Below are 15,000 nucleotides of genomic sequence, written 5' to 3' on the forward strand. Positions count from 1 at the left end.
AATATACAAAATACAACAATGTTTTAATGTCATATACCCCATACATTTGCTTTCCAGTAATGAAAAATAGGGCAAGAAGTGATAGAGCAAAACGTGTAGGCAGAAAGAAATCTCCTTCGGAAAAAAATCTGGACATTGTTCTAATCTATGGAATCACTTGGCAGTTACATATTTATCAGCGTTATGTATTTTGTTATGCTATGCAGTTATGGTAACCAACTAACCAACTAGCTAACTAGCCAACTAACCATATGCCTTACCATATCATACAATACCATAATAGCATTCTTATCAATCCAGGGGTCACTGCCCTTGCACTTCCTCACACTTCCCTTGCTTTATACGGTGCACTATAAGAGTAAACAGCATTCATACGCTGTGTTGTACACATGTAGCTACTTATAAAGGAGAATAGGATACACAATGAAACGTCTTATCTAAAACAAGTGTGTTATTCTTCTGTCCCCACAGTTCATTTATGATGAAAAGATAGTCTGGTAAGTGTGTCGCTGCTTGGTTGCATGTGTGTATGCATAATCTATCTACAGTATTATCAAATTATTCCGAAACGAGCATGTTTTAATTAAATTGGCTCCAGACCTTGCCGATGCTTAATGAATGGTTAATTAATAGGCAACAGATTCAGTTAGCCATGAGGTAAGGATCAGAAACGGCTAAGCTTATTAGTTGTGTCACATATTGATTGCACAATATGATGGTACATATTTATGACAGATGGGAAATGATTGGCACAGAGGGTGAGGATTGGATGACACGTTTGATTAGTTGTTGATGAAGTGAGGTGTAGATTTGCGATGACATTTGGAAACATGAAATCAATAACTAATAAGCAATATTTGTTTTTTTTCTCTTTTAATTGCTATTGCCAATAAATCCTCCGAATATATGTGTTTTCCGAAGGTGGGAAAGTCTGGTTCTGTCGGTCATGTATCTAGGATACATTCTCATCATGAAGTAAGTTCAAAGCCTACCTAGTCTTATACTTATACTGACATACTATACGTGTATATCCACACATTGATTGACACATCACTACCATGAACTTGCTTTCAGGCCCATTCATGCCTTTTGATTGGTCAATTATGTACACAATTCTGTTCACACACTTTCTAACAGTCAATACCTCTGTACCTCCATTCGTCTTTATGTTTGCCAAGCTTTCTCCAGTTCCAGTTTCCCGTTTTGTTTCTTCACGTGAAACAGCTAAAATGCTCTTGTAAATGTTGTCGGCTTACTCTCCAGGTTCAACACAAAAATTCAAAACTTCTTCACGGGGAAGGACGATAAGAACGTAGCAAATGGAAACACGGTCAGCGAGATGGACGATGGTAATGATATTTATGAGGCTATTTTGGATGATCCATCACTGCCTCTGCTGTACCAAGGTAAGGCTAACTAGACCGGCTTCACTAGCCACCTGCTGCAGCTACAATTACCCTCCTGCTAACAACCTACATGAAGCTACAATTACGATCCAGCTAACTCAACCCTAATTCTTGAGCTAAAACTGATACATACTAGATAATTCAAATCAAGTCAACCCTTTTTCTAACTCTCAGCTAAATCTCTTCTGCTAAGTTTCTATTCACTTGATTTTCTCAAGATTGGTACTTTTTCTGGATGCCTTTCTGACCTTAAAACTACTGAAACCTTTGAATCTTTGCTGCTATGCTGTGGTGTTATGCTATTCCTATTTTCCCCTCTGAGCTTTCGAGTAGTCAACCAAAGGCTCTGATGTGGTGAAGCCTGTCTCTTTAACCTTACTAAAACCCCATCACGTTTGCATGTTAGCTATGCTCTAGTGTTCGTGTTCGTGTGTGTGTCGTCTTTGTGCTGTGTCGTGTCGTGTCGTGTTGTGTTTGTGTTGTGCTTCTCCACGCTGGCCTCTCTTTGCTCTGTGATTTGTTGCCTGTGTGTGTGTGTGTGTGTGTCGTGATCCATGGTGTGCCGTCCCCTATGAGATACAGAGTGAGAAATGTGCCCTGTAGAACAAAGTGTTCGACTGAAAAAATGGTTCATCAGTGGAGCACAGGTGTGCTTGTGTGAGTGTGTGTTTGTGTGTGTGTGCCTGTTCATGTGTTTGTCCCTTTGTGTGTGTGTGTGTGTGTGTGTGTGTGTGTGTGTGTGTGTGTGTGTGTGTGTGTGTGTGTGTGTGTGTGTGTGTGTGTGTGTGTGTGTGTGTGTGTGTGTGTGTGTGTGTGTGTGTGTGTGTGTGTGTGTGTGTGTGTGTGTGTGTGTGTGTGTGTGTGTGTGTGTGCGCGCGCGCATGTCTCTGTGTGTGTATGTGTACTTGTTCCTGTGTGTGTGTGTGTATGCGTGCACGTGTGTGTGTGTGTGTGTGTGTGTGTGTGTGTGTGTGTGTGTGTGTGTGTGTGTGTGTGTGTGTGGTGTGTGTGTGTGTGTGTGTGTGTGTGTGTGTGTGTGTGTGTGTGTGTGTGTGTGTGTGTGTGTGTGTGTGTGTGTGTGTGTGTGTGTGTGTGTATGCCCACTGGGTGTGCACATTGAGGTCAGTGGAGATGGAGAGCAGAACAATAGTGCCGTTGGTCGGTGTGCATGGCGCCCATACATCTGTGTCTCCATACTAGTCGTGTGCTGTGCTGTATGCAAGTTCACATAGTAGGTGCATGCATGTGTGTGTATATATATATAGGTATGCTCATATGCTTCAACATCTGTCTTTGTTAATGAGTGTGTGGGTGCGAGTGTTTTGCCCCCGTGTGTGTGTGTGTGTGTGTGTGTGTGTGTGTGTGTGTGTGTGTGTGTGTGTGTGTGTGTGTGTGTGTGTGTGTGTGTGTGTGTGTGTGTGTGTGTGTGTGTGTGTGTGTGTGTGTGTGTGTGTGTGTGTGTGTGTGTGTGTGTGTGTGTGTGTGTACGCGTGCCCACCGTCTGTGTGTCATACTCAGCTTTAAATGGGAACTAGGCAAGTAATTTTCTTCTAATTGTTTGCACTCTACTTCACACAGTGTGTAAAAATAAACCAACCGTTCCTCACCAGACCATTGCACCATTTACCATACGATGTATTTTCAGTTGCTTTTTTTTCTCTTCAGGTTTGTTCAGGTTGTTTTTTCTTACTTTATTTTCCCACGTTTACCTAATTTTTCTGCTTGACATGTAACAGGAAGTACAGTAGCCTATTTGTAACTAATGCAACACGCGCTGGCGATACAGTACATTACTCACACTTTTTTAACAGTTTTATAATAACGATAGATACATACTTGTGTTTACTACCATGAATCACATTTTAATTTTTGGGGGGCTTATATTTTCTTTTTAGTTGGATAATGTCCAGTTCCCCTTTAACCTCCTCATGCTTATAGCATTCCCCACTCCAGGCAAACACACAAGTGTCTGTGCACTGAGGTATGAGCTGCACAGGCGGTCACTTACTAAAACAAAAAGATTTATGAACCAAATAAGAAAATGCATAAAATGCATGCAGCCGGTGATGTGTCTGCCTGATAGTGACTGTGTGTTGTGTCCGTGTTTTGTGTGTGTGTGTGTGTGTGTTGGCGTGGGTGTGAATGTGTGTGTGGCTGCTTGGCACCTCCCCAACTTCCCTTCCCCTCCCCTTTCCTCTCCTCCCATCCCCTTTTCCTCTCCTCCTGTCCCCATCGTCTCCTCTCCTCTTCTCTCCCCCCCTCTCCTCTCCTCCCGCCCCCTCCCGTCCCCTCTCCTCTCCTCTCCTCTCCTCCCGCCCCTCCTGTCCCCTCTCCTCTCCTCTTCTCTTCTCTTCTCTCCTCTCCTCCCTTCCTGTCTCCTCTCCTTTCCTCTCCTCTCCTCTCCTCCCCTCCTGCCCCCTCTCCTCCCCTCTCCTCTCCTGTCCTCTCTTCCTGTCCCCTGTCCTCCCCTCCCCTCTTTTCTCCTCTCCTCTCCTCCCCTCCCCCGCTGTCCCCTCACCTCCCATCCCCTCTCCTCTCCTCGCCTCTCCTCTCCTCTCCTCCCGTCCCCTCTCCTCTCCTCTCCTCCCCTCTCCTCCTGTCCCCTCACCTCCCATCCCCTCTCCTCTCCTCGCCTCTCCTCTCCTCTCCTCCCGTCCCCTCTCCTCTCCTCTCCTCTCCTCCCGTCCCCTCTCCTCTCCTCTCCTGTCCTCCTGCTCTCTGGTCCCGTGCCAAGGCCGAGGGTGTATGTGCGTGTGCATGTGCGGCTGCGGATGTCCGTGTCGGAGGCGCGGCCGTCGTTCTCACTCTCACCCTGTGTATTCAGTGAAGCCCGGCGGCAAGGGCTACGGCCGGGGATCCGTGGTCATGGTGGACGAGATGATGAACTCCAGCCCGCCCAACTACCGCTTCCCGGAGGCAGGTCTCCGCATCATGATCACCAATCACTTTGGCCCCAAGACCCGCCTGCGCATGGCCAGCCGCCTGATAATCAACGAGGTGCGGCTCTGCTAGATAGCGGCCAGGCAGGGACAGTTAAAAAAAAACATGCAGTGTTGATGAAACACTTAGAGAGTTGATTTAACGTTTTTTACTGTGAAGTGCATTTGGTTTCACACAGTTGCTTTTCAGGCCGACCAGAACGGAGCTGGTGCCGGTGCCCGCACCAGTTACATTCGGCACTAAAGTGCTTATCTGCAAACCGCCCGTGTTCATATGTGTTCAAACTTTTTCTGCACGTGACTGTGTTATCCGGCTGCACCTGCTGACGGCCACGTTGTCGTCACGGTTCCTGGGGAAAAAACAGGTATTTTACAGTTCGCTTTGCGAACCAACCTTCTGATTTGGGAAGGCTAAGATCGGTCCCCGATTAGGTGCAGGAACAGGCACGGCACGGTTCTCAGTCGGTCTGAATTAGAGGTGCTCCGATCACCATTTTTTGGGTCCGATCACCGATACCGATCACCAAAAATCTTTATCTGCCGATTACCGATCATTGCCGATCACAAAAATGATTTCCTATTTTTTTAATAGCCTATTAATTATGAATACCATTTCTGCCCATAAACCAATCAATCTTAATTTGCACATGTCTATTATTAGGCTATTATTATTATTATTATTATTATTATTATTATTATTATTATTATTATTATTATTATTATTATCTTTCAGACTAGTGTTGGTAATACAGTGTACAGTATTAATCAATGTATAAGTTATTGCATAGAATAACTAAACTATTTAAGATTGAATTGAAACTGAAACATTACATCAAATAGTCTTCCACATACGAGAAAAAAACAACCTGTCGCTTTAAATGAGCAGCCTCGTGAGGAGAGCCCCTCCCCTCTCTGTCACCGTCCACAGTTGCAGTGCTCCACTACCGTTCTGAATCTCTCTCTCAAGTTTTAACCACATCTATCGCCGTTTGGTGTTTCAGCGACTATCAAACTAATCGACTGACTGCCAATTACAACTTTGAAAACAATAATTGACATGTTTGTGCTGACAACGTGAAGTTGTCGCGTGCTGACCAAGGCAACTACACAGGTTATAACGTAACATGGCTCACTGGCGAGTACTCAATCCCAAATTACATTGTCACTCAGGAAAACAGCGCATGGATCGGAAAATCAGATCATTGTTGATGCAGATATGGTTATGAATGGTGGAAATGAAGGGGGGAATGGCGAAAAGTTATAGACAAGCAAAGATGCCTTCTTTTGGTGCAGTTGCAGCTGTGCAGAGCCAGCGCCTACATGCAGCGCCAGGTGTAAAGGCAAATGGTTGTGAGTGAGGAATTTAATATCTCTCGATCGGTTTTTTGATCGGCATGTTTTTCCGATCACCGATCAGGCTATTTTTGGCCATTATCGGCCGGTCATGATCGGCAGCCGAGCAATCGGAGCACCTCTAGTCTGAATACACCAACAGAGTACTCTCTTAGTGTTGAATTAACAGTGCATTTTTTTACTGTACAGCCAGGCAGGGAGATGCATTTTATGTACCGTAGTTTAGGAACAGAGCTGCTGTCAATCCCAGGTTCAGAAAATAAAAACCCTGCCACACATTTGATCCAAGCAGATTTGAATACACTGAATCGGAGCTGATAAGGGGGATGCATTTCTCAAAACCATAGCTGCCAACTATATTAGCTTTGTTATTTGCAATGCAATTTCTCATTGGCAGCTACCCAGGTTGCTAACTGGGTAGCAACTACGCTTTTGAGAAATGCACCCCAGAGCCAATCATTCAAGACCAAGTACTCATTAAAGTCACCTGTGTTAGAAGGAAACTGTGGCAGCGTTTAACCCTTGTGTTGTGTTCGTAAGCTGCATACACCTGTGGTGTTCGGGTCATTTTTGACCCGTGATAACAAAACTCAGCCATAAAATACCCCAAAACACTAGTTATCATCAAATATTGTTTTTCATCTCATGGCTAACTTGGTATGTATTCATATCCATGGAAATATTACTTTATGTATTCATCTTTTTGACTTTACTGGTCTTTTATCTTACATTATGCAAATCGTTTTTGATTACCAAAACTATCAAAATCTGCATAAATTCACTATTAATACCTCCTAAAGTGATACAATTAGTGATTATGTTGTCCATGTATTACAGCTGATATGAGAGTACAACAACCCCCAAATTTATTTTATTGGTTTTTCTCTAATATTGAAAAATATCATCAATAGTGGCATTTGTGGTGTTGAGGTCCAAACCAACCCAAAGAGATTTATAGCAGGATAAAGACCAAATGTCAACTAAATTAGTTTTTCAGTGCATAAAATCAATGTTTAAATATGTTGACTTGGTGTTTTTCAATATTTATATGATTTTAGTTCTGTAAATATACAAAATAACAATTCTGTCCGAGTCACAGCTATTCCACCAATCTAATGCAAAGATATTGGAAATGAACACATCAATTAACATGAAAAAAGTCACACTATTCATCTGAATCCCCTATGCCATGAACATGGACCATTATGTCATTGCCACATCAACTTTATGGAAAGTATAAGACCAGTTCTACATGTTTGGGTGCCATTATGAATTGTTGATACGTTTTTTGGAAAAAATAATGTGCAAAAATGTATTTTGCAAACAAATGTGCAAATAATCTTATTATATAATGCAGAAATGGATTCCCTGACCATGAAAACATATGAGTAGACACCAGAAATACATCTGTACTCCTTTCACAACAGGAGATATGACGTATTGTAGTGTATGGGACTGTCCGGCAGCCATATTGGATTTGGAATATGAAAAAGCTGGAAAAAAAAAATTCAGGCAAGAAATATATTTTCCTCACCATAAATCACCAAACTAAAGACAAGGGGCAACCAACAGCTTTTCAGAAATGCATACAACAGCCAAAAATCTATGCCGGGTCAATTTTGACCCTGAACACCACAGATGTAACTTTTTTTTTTTTGGACCTTTAAAATTTACTAAAATGATAAAACATATTTTTTGTGTGTTGCAATGATTGTGACTGAGGATTAGATGAAGCCTTATTCCAAGAAAATAAAGGAAAGTGTGTTTTTTCACACTAAAACTTGAAAACGGGTCAAAAATGACCCGAACACAACATAAGGGTTAACCTCTGAACCGGGTTTATGACACCTCTGTGGAGGAGTAACACTTTCCATGAGGCTTGTATTCGCAAGACATCTAATCAATACATTCATAAACATGTACCTAACTCAGTCACATCTTTGACATCTCCGTGGTGAAGGGGGAGTAGAGTTGCTGGTCACTCCATCTCAGCCTCATCATACATTCATGTTTGTCAAAGCTTGAGTTGAAATTCATAAAGGCTAACAGTATGGATTTGCATTTGTGCAGCCCTATGCATTCATATGGTATGTAAAACCATCCATACCAATTCACACGTACTCATGACTGTACTGCTAGAGCAGAGTAATCCCCTGTGGTAAGCTTTATCAGAGCTTCTGGTTACAGACAGTGCATCCTTGATTACAATGCAATATATATGCAGTGCAGTACAGTGCATGCGTATGGCCTGCGGTAACGAGAACTTGTGGAATGGTACGAATATAAATTTCATGAATTTGCTTAAGGATGTATTGTGTAGAGTCTTACGAGTATGAGCTCTGCAGAAAGTGTTCCCAATGGGGGTAGTTAGGATGGGACACACCGCTTTGTACGATGCTTCATTGTTCCAAACTCTGAATAATCAGGCAATTTTCCAATGACAAGCCAAAGTCCTGTTGTTCGAGGCTGAAGCAGGAGCCTTGGATACGTTCAGACAAGAGTCATTCCAGCTAATGATTTTTAATAGAATAATAATAAAAAGTAAATCATGGACAATTTATAGAAAATGTTTTCATGTATTCTACCAGAATGCACACTCATTGAATTAAAGAAAGCAACCCTCCAACAGCCTTTGAACTATTGAAACTTACCAGTGAACTATTAAACAGGTTACCATCAAGCAAATATGAGGGAATTGTTGGATTATTCAGAAGTTGGAACAAAGGAGCAGAAATGTGTAGTCCTTAGCTAGAGGTAGAGCTAGGCAGTGGACAGTGAAGAAGGTTGCGGGATTGTGGCCAAAGATGGAGATGTTGGCTTTCGAAAGTAAACACCCTGTCACATCCCTGGTATTTCTCCTGCCTGTGTACATAGCACAGGTGATTTCACTAAGACGCTAATGTGCCTGCCTCACTAATGCTTTGTTTACACAGCCTGTTCGGAAAATAGTTTGATCAAATAAGCTTTCAGGGTTTTTTTGTTGCTTTTTAAAGCCATAACCAAAGTTGCTGAAAGTAGGGAGAAATCGTGGAATTGTGGAAGGTATTAGTGGTATGAAAATCATATTAAAAACAGCATGTACTTGGAGTAAGTCCAAGTTTTTTTTACATTTTAGTGAACCCTTTGCTTTGTTGCTCTGTACCAAAAAAAGCTAGAATTTCTATACTGCTCTGTATTTTCTGTTTATCCTTTGTTTTTTGTGTCTTAAAGCTTTAAACACATCGAACAGTGTAAACGCAAGGAGTGTAAATGTTTCTGTGCGGGAACACAGTAAGATGTCGATCGATAGCATTGATTCATAATCGATCACTGCCGAGCTGAAGCTTGCACTTCATGCAGGTCGCCCATCTGACATCCCATCCGAAACCACTCTCCATTTCTCCACAAAAGAACATCCTGTCCTCATTATGTACCCAGACGAAAATAAGCTCAGGCTAAAGAGAAATACTGAGAAATGTCATTAGCCATTATTATCAAAAAAGGTTATGTAAAATCACATCGCTATCTGTCAGTCATTGTGATACACCTCCATTTTTTGTGACATCTGTCGTGTGGCGATTATAAAACCTCTGGAAAAGAGAAAGTGTTACTTAAAAAGTGCTGGATGCGTACATAGTCACATACAGTACATTTGAAGGATGGGTTCTTTGTACATCACTGAAGCCTTAAAGACTTAAAAGTTATTTTAAGATTGACTTCTGTAGAAGATCTGTAGTCCAGTACTTGACATATATGATATTATACGTTTTTATTCAATATCTTTATTCAATAATCTTTATTCAATATCTTTACAAATGATAATTACAAGTATTCAGTGACTATTCAGACATAGCATAAGCCCAACACTCTACCCCTCTAAGATGTTTTTTGCCCGCTAGAGTTCTTGAATTGAACTATACACAGTAGAAGTCTTGAAACAATACGTAAGTTATTGTTAGTTATTAATGATTAGTTTTCTTAGCCTTTTGACTTTAGTCATCATCTGATGTGCAGTGTGTACGTCTTGTTAAGTATGTCCTTGCCACCTTATCACCGAGTCTCATCTGTCTTTGCCAACCTCATTTTCCTCACATCACTTGCCACTGGCATCTTGCTGGGTGCTGCTTTGCGCTGTCCTGCTGGGGCTGCGCTGGGCTGTGCTGCGCTGGGCGTGTCGGCTGGTTGGCTGGCTGGCTGGCTGTCTGGCCGGGCACACACAACCACGCGCACAACTCACATGCAGCAACAACGGATGGTGCAGGCATCCAACGGGATGGATGGCACGGCGCTGGGCGACGGTGGCAAGATGGAGGCCCTGGAGAACGGCGGCACGGTGCCCGACGACAAGCTGGCAGAGGAGGGCGACGACGGGGAGCAGTCATCTCCCTTCAGCCTGCCAGGTGATGAATGTGTTTTGTTTTGCTGCTTGCTGGGGTTGTGTGTGTGTGTGTGTGTGTGTGTGTGTGTGTGTGTGTGTGTGTGTGTGTGTGTGTGTGTGTGTGTGTGTGTGTGTGTGTGTGTGTGTGTGTGTGTGTGTGTGTGTACTGTATGTGTGTGTGTGTGTGTGTGTGTGTGTGTGTGTGTGTGTGTGTGTGTGTGTGTGTGTTTCGTGTTTGTGAGTGTGTGTTTCGTGTTTGTGCGTGCGTGCGTGCGTGCGTGCGTGCGTGCGTGCGTGCGTGTGTGCGTGCATGCGTATGTATGCGCACTTGCAAATTCACATAAACACTATCTCGCTCCCGCTGTCTCTTCCACCTTGACACACATGCACTCCCCTTCTCCTACACGCCCACATGCACAAACCCCACTCAGACATCTTAATCAAAGCAATTAACTGGGAGGGCTGTCACAAAATAGCACACACATTTTCATTATCCGAGGAGGTGACACGATCAATTTAGCGCTCGTGGACACATCTTAATGTTCTTAATAGGGGACAGAACCGGAGAAGTTAGATACGGCAGTTTAGATCATTGTGGTGTGATTTTTATAGCCCATTTTGGCTTCCATGGAGTGGACATTTTATGGCCATTCTAATAAAGTCCTCCCTATTATTTCTGTCCAGTTATCCTGTCGTTCTGCCGAATACACTGTATGGATAATTGGCCTGGTAGGACTATGGCTCTTACATATGTCTAAGTTGTAACAAATTATTTTCTATATGCACTGCAGGTGTTTTTGGTCAATGGTACTGAATAGAATTGCCTCCCTAGCATCCTAGTTTTCAAAAAAGATGGTTCTAATGAAGACATGTGAGATAATTACTGTAAAAGTGCTAAGTGAAATCGCCCGTGTTAAAGCCTTCAGCCCAAGCACATTGTAGTGCCCGACACTGAAGAAGGTTAAGACTGAAACGTCTGACGGGCAATTAAATACACAACTTGGAGTGCTGTCCTGTCCTCTTTTATTTTGTATCATTCTTAAGGAATGAGCACCCAGTTGCTTTTTACTTTGGTTGAGTAGAGCGTGTTATACCACTTAGATCCAGATAGAAACACCTTGGAGGTCTCATGGAAGTCACATGGTATGGAACGGGAAATAAAAGTGGCTCCAATACACCCTTTATAGGGCAGTCATGAGTAGCGGTTAGGGCATCAGACTTCTACCCCAAAGGTTGCCGGTTCGACTCCCGACATGGCAGGTTGGTGGGGGGAGTAATTAACCAACGCTTTCCCCCATCCTCCTCCATGACTGAGGTACCCCTGCCCCCTTGCAAGGGTGAGGCATACATGCAATTTTGTTATGTGCAATGTGCAGTGTTCACTTGGGTGCTGTGGAGTGCTGTGTCACAATGACAATGGGAGTTGGGGTTTCACAGTTGGGCTTTCACTTTTTTCACTTATTATTCACGTCTACAAGGACAGTGACCAGGGCTGAATTAATGCACTGGATAGGTATTGCTACAGCCTAGGGGCGCCCACCTGCCAGGGGGCCCCCAATTGGCCAAAGGGGGGGAAATCAATGTCATTGGAGAAATGTAACAAGATGTGGTGTTGATAACTTAGTCTGCAGTGTCAGGTAGCGTTTTAAATCTTATTAATTCTCCTCTTGGGTTGGAATTAGGACGCAGTCAATGTAATTTTGTGATGAAATTTGGCTTCTGTGGGGGCTTACAGCAACCTGTAGCCCAGGGGCCCTGTGCGTTCTTAATCCGGCCCTGCCAGTGACATTACTATGTTTTGGTTGCAGTTGCTAGTGCTGCATTATTCTGAAGGGCTATGGGCATCCTGACTGGAACTAGCAGACCGGAAATTCTGTGGGAGCAGAACAAACATTTCAACAAAGACGCTTTTGCACACCTCTGTAGTTGGGCAGGTGCGTAGGATAGTGGGGTTGTCATTCAAGTGTAAAGAAATCCTGCACACTGTCCATTCCACCAACAAACTTCAATACAACGTTTTGGTCATCCGACCTTCTTCAGGTAAAACAGGACAAACATTGAAAGGGTCAGGGTTAGTGAACAGGGTAATAAGGTGGGCACTGTGGGTGCATCCCAATATGTGACCTTGTCTCCTCCACTTGAGCTTGTCTCCTCGTCCCGCCTCCTGGCCCCTCCTCCGTGGAGAAAACAATAAAGTTTCCCAGCTGTCAGCCTAGCCACAACAACTTTTGAGGGACTGTTTTTCATTCACCATAGCAATTGCAAACGAGAAAAAGACTCTACAATTGAGCTTTTGCAAGATATTGAAATATAATGCTGTTGTCAGTGATGTCATCATGACGAGAAGCGAGTGGAGGAGGCAAGGTCCCATATTAAGATGCACTCTGTAAGTCACTTTGGATAAAAGGCGTCTGCTAAGATGTAAGTGTAATGGCCATTTCTCAATGTCAAGTGTTCTAGCCTTGCTAGGACGTGAAAGGTCCAGTGATTGGATGCTTTTTGGTGAACTCCGCGGAGTATCCAATCACGTTTAGGCGTTTAACGTCCTAGCAAGGCTAGAACACTTGACATTGAGAAATAGTCAATGTCAACTGGTTTCTATACCGCAGGTGGCTGTGTGAACAAGCTGAAGTGGCTCATCTCCTGGCCCATCCTGCTGCTGCTCTACTTCACCATCCCCAACTGTGGCAAGCCTCGCTGGGAGAGGTTCTTCATGCTCTCCTTCTGCCTCTCCACACTCTGGATCGCCATCTTCTCCTACTTCATGGTCTGGATGGTGAGTTGGGAGACAGAAGGGTAGTACTTTATTTGAGGGGGATCTACATACATAAGGGTGTCATGTCACAAAAGAATTGCATGGCAAACGAAAGCAAAAAAAAAGACATTTAAGATACATGACACATGACAGGAGCATTTAAGGTTTTTATGACATTATGTGCTATTTGTTTTTTGAAATGTCAAGTTGGCATTGTTTGGGTGTCATGGCATTCCAGAAAACGAATGACACAACATACTGTATTGTGTATGTTTTTGACATGGGTCATGTCATTCTCATGATGGTTTCATAACATCCTTACATACATCTCTTCAACGAAAGTATTACCGGACAAAGAGTAATCATTTTATTTTGAGAGACAGAAAGGATATAGGATGTTTTTTCATTCATCTTTTCCTTGATAAACAAATTATTTGAAGTGACGATTTAAAAACAACAACAGCAATAATAACCACAAGACTGGATAAGCAATATGGAACCAGAAAAAACAACATTCATCCAAGAATATGGGCTGTGTAAAACAAAAACAACTGTTGTTCGATATTCAGTCATAACAGATGTACAGGAGGGGTTGTACAGCCTTGGAATTGCCAGTGGACTGATGTCAGCATAGAGAGGTATAGATAGTAGGAAGAGGAAAACAACAGTAACTATGGCTATGCATGATACCCAAGAAACCTCATCCAAGAAGCAAAAAAATCTGTTTGATATTCACACAGAATACCACATCTAACCTTGGACTACCTGGCGTATTGAGGTGATGAGAGAGAGAGAGAGAGAGAGAGAGAGAGAGAGAGAGAGAGAGAGAGAGAGAGAGAGAGAGAGAGAGAGAGAGAGAGAGAGAGAGAGAGAGAGAGAGAAGGAACCGTCAAAAATGCACAGAATGTGCTGACCAGAAAAAAAACACCCAAAGCCTCATTCAAGAAACAGTGCTTTGCAAAGAAAAAAAAGTTGTTCGATTTGCACTCAGAACACCCCTTATAGCACGGGAATAACCGGTGGAAAAAAATTGCTGCTGCTCAGCAAAAAGTTTCCAGAGAGAGCACAAGGAGTGCAGTAAAGGCTGGCTGCCTTTACAGCAACCTCTGCTCAAAACATTTCATACTTACGAACTCTGATAGCACTGCAGCAGAGAACTGCTGTGCATGGTGATCATTTATCATGATAGGCCAATCCACGGTCAAATGGAATATCTACCGATGCTAAGGATATGTGAAAGTATACTCTGCTTTTGATGAACACAACAAAAAATCTATACAATTAGAATTTCCACTAATCACCTGTATTCGCTCTGTGAACCAAATATCCATTGTCACTTTTTTTTTTTTTTACTTCATTAGTTCATCTGTATGAGTGCTTGGTGTACAGTAAGCCTGCAGTAATTGGCATGTCTACTTGCACTCGCTGTGGGCACAGAGTACTTGGAAAGCATAATCACTAGTGAGATGCAGGAGTAAGAAGAACAGGACGTGGGATAGAGGCCTTATTTCACGTAGCAGTAGACACCCTCAAACGCTGAATCATTTTATAGTGCAGTCATAGTAGCCTGGTTTTACCACACCACATTAACTACTTCGTAATTCATTTTTCGTCTGGATCCTCTATGCACTGGAATGCGTGTGTGTGGGAGGAGTGAGCTCAGCTCTTTTTTGAAATGAGTGGTGACCAATTGCTGACAGTTGACGTTCATGACGTATGTTATGCACCCAAGTGCGTTCACTTATTGGCCGGTCACCTGGAGGACAACTAAACCCTCCCCAGAGAAGCGTAGTCAGACCATTCGCGAATTACGAAGTAATTCAAAATGAATGGTCCGACCTGTCATGCTACATTCATAGCAGGTAGAACCTTCTATCAATTCGATTCGCTAACATCTCAAGATTCCTGCCACGCAGGGTCCGACACATCTTGGTGACACTTCTGTACCCAGACAGCAACCTTGTGCCCAATGTGCTGTTATCACCAAACCAAATTCCATATTTGCCAAAGCCGCACATTGACCATGCTAGCTTCTCGGGTGCTTTTGGTCCCACTGGACTCTCTGCTGAGACCTCCAGATCACTGAAGCTAGTCATGCGAGTCATGCTATACATACATTATTCCAACAAATTTAGGATAGTGGACAAGTGAAATGTTATTGATGAGGAATAATGTGATACGTACATAAAT

The 15,000-nt window shown here is 43.1% G+C and overlaps 1 protein-coding gene across 1 annotated transcript in view; it reads left to right on the plus strand.

Annotated features, from left to right (window-relative positions):
• The window catches only part of slc24a4a (solute carrier family 24 member 4a), an 89,878-nt gene that overhangs the window by 71,572 nt on the left and 3,306 nt on the right, over positions 1 to 15,000 (plus strand). Inside the window, exons 8-13 of the mRNA XM_063224077.1 lie at positions 472 to 497; positions 922 to 975; positions 1,264 to 1,406; positions 4,231 to 4,403; positions 9,921 to 10,077; positions 12,665 to 12,831. Of these exons, the coding sequence (XP_063080147.1) occupies positions 472 to 497; positions 922 to 975; positions 1,264 to 1,406; positions 4,231 to 4,403; positions 9,921 to 10,077; positions 12,665 to 12,831 (720 nt within the window). The remainder of the gene's footprint in view (positions 1 to 471; positions 498 to 921; positions 976 to 1,263; positions 1,407 to 4,230; positions 4,404 to 9,920; positions 10,078 to 12,664; positions 12,832 to 15,000) is intronic.

The sequence above is a fragment of the Engraulis encrasicolus genome, chromosome 19, assembly GCF_034702125.1.
Source record: "Engraulis encrasicolus isolate BLACKSEA-1 chromosome 19, IST_EnEncr_1.0, whole genome shotgun sequence".
Lineage (NCBI taxonomy): Eukaryota > Metazoa > Chordata > Actinopteri > Clupeiformes > Engraulidae > Engraulis > Engraulis encrasicolus.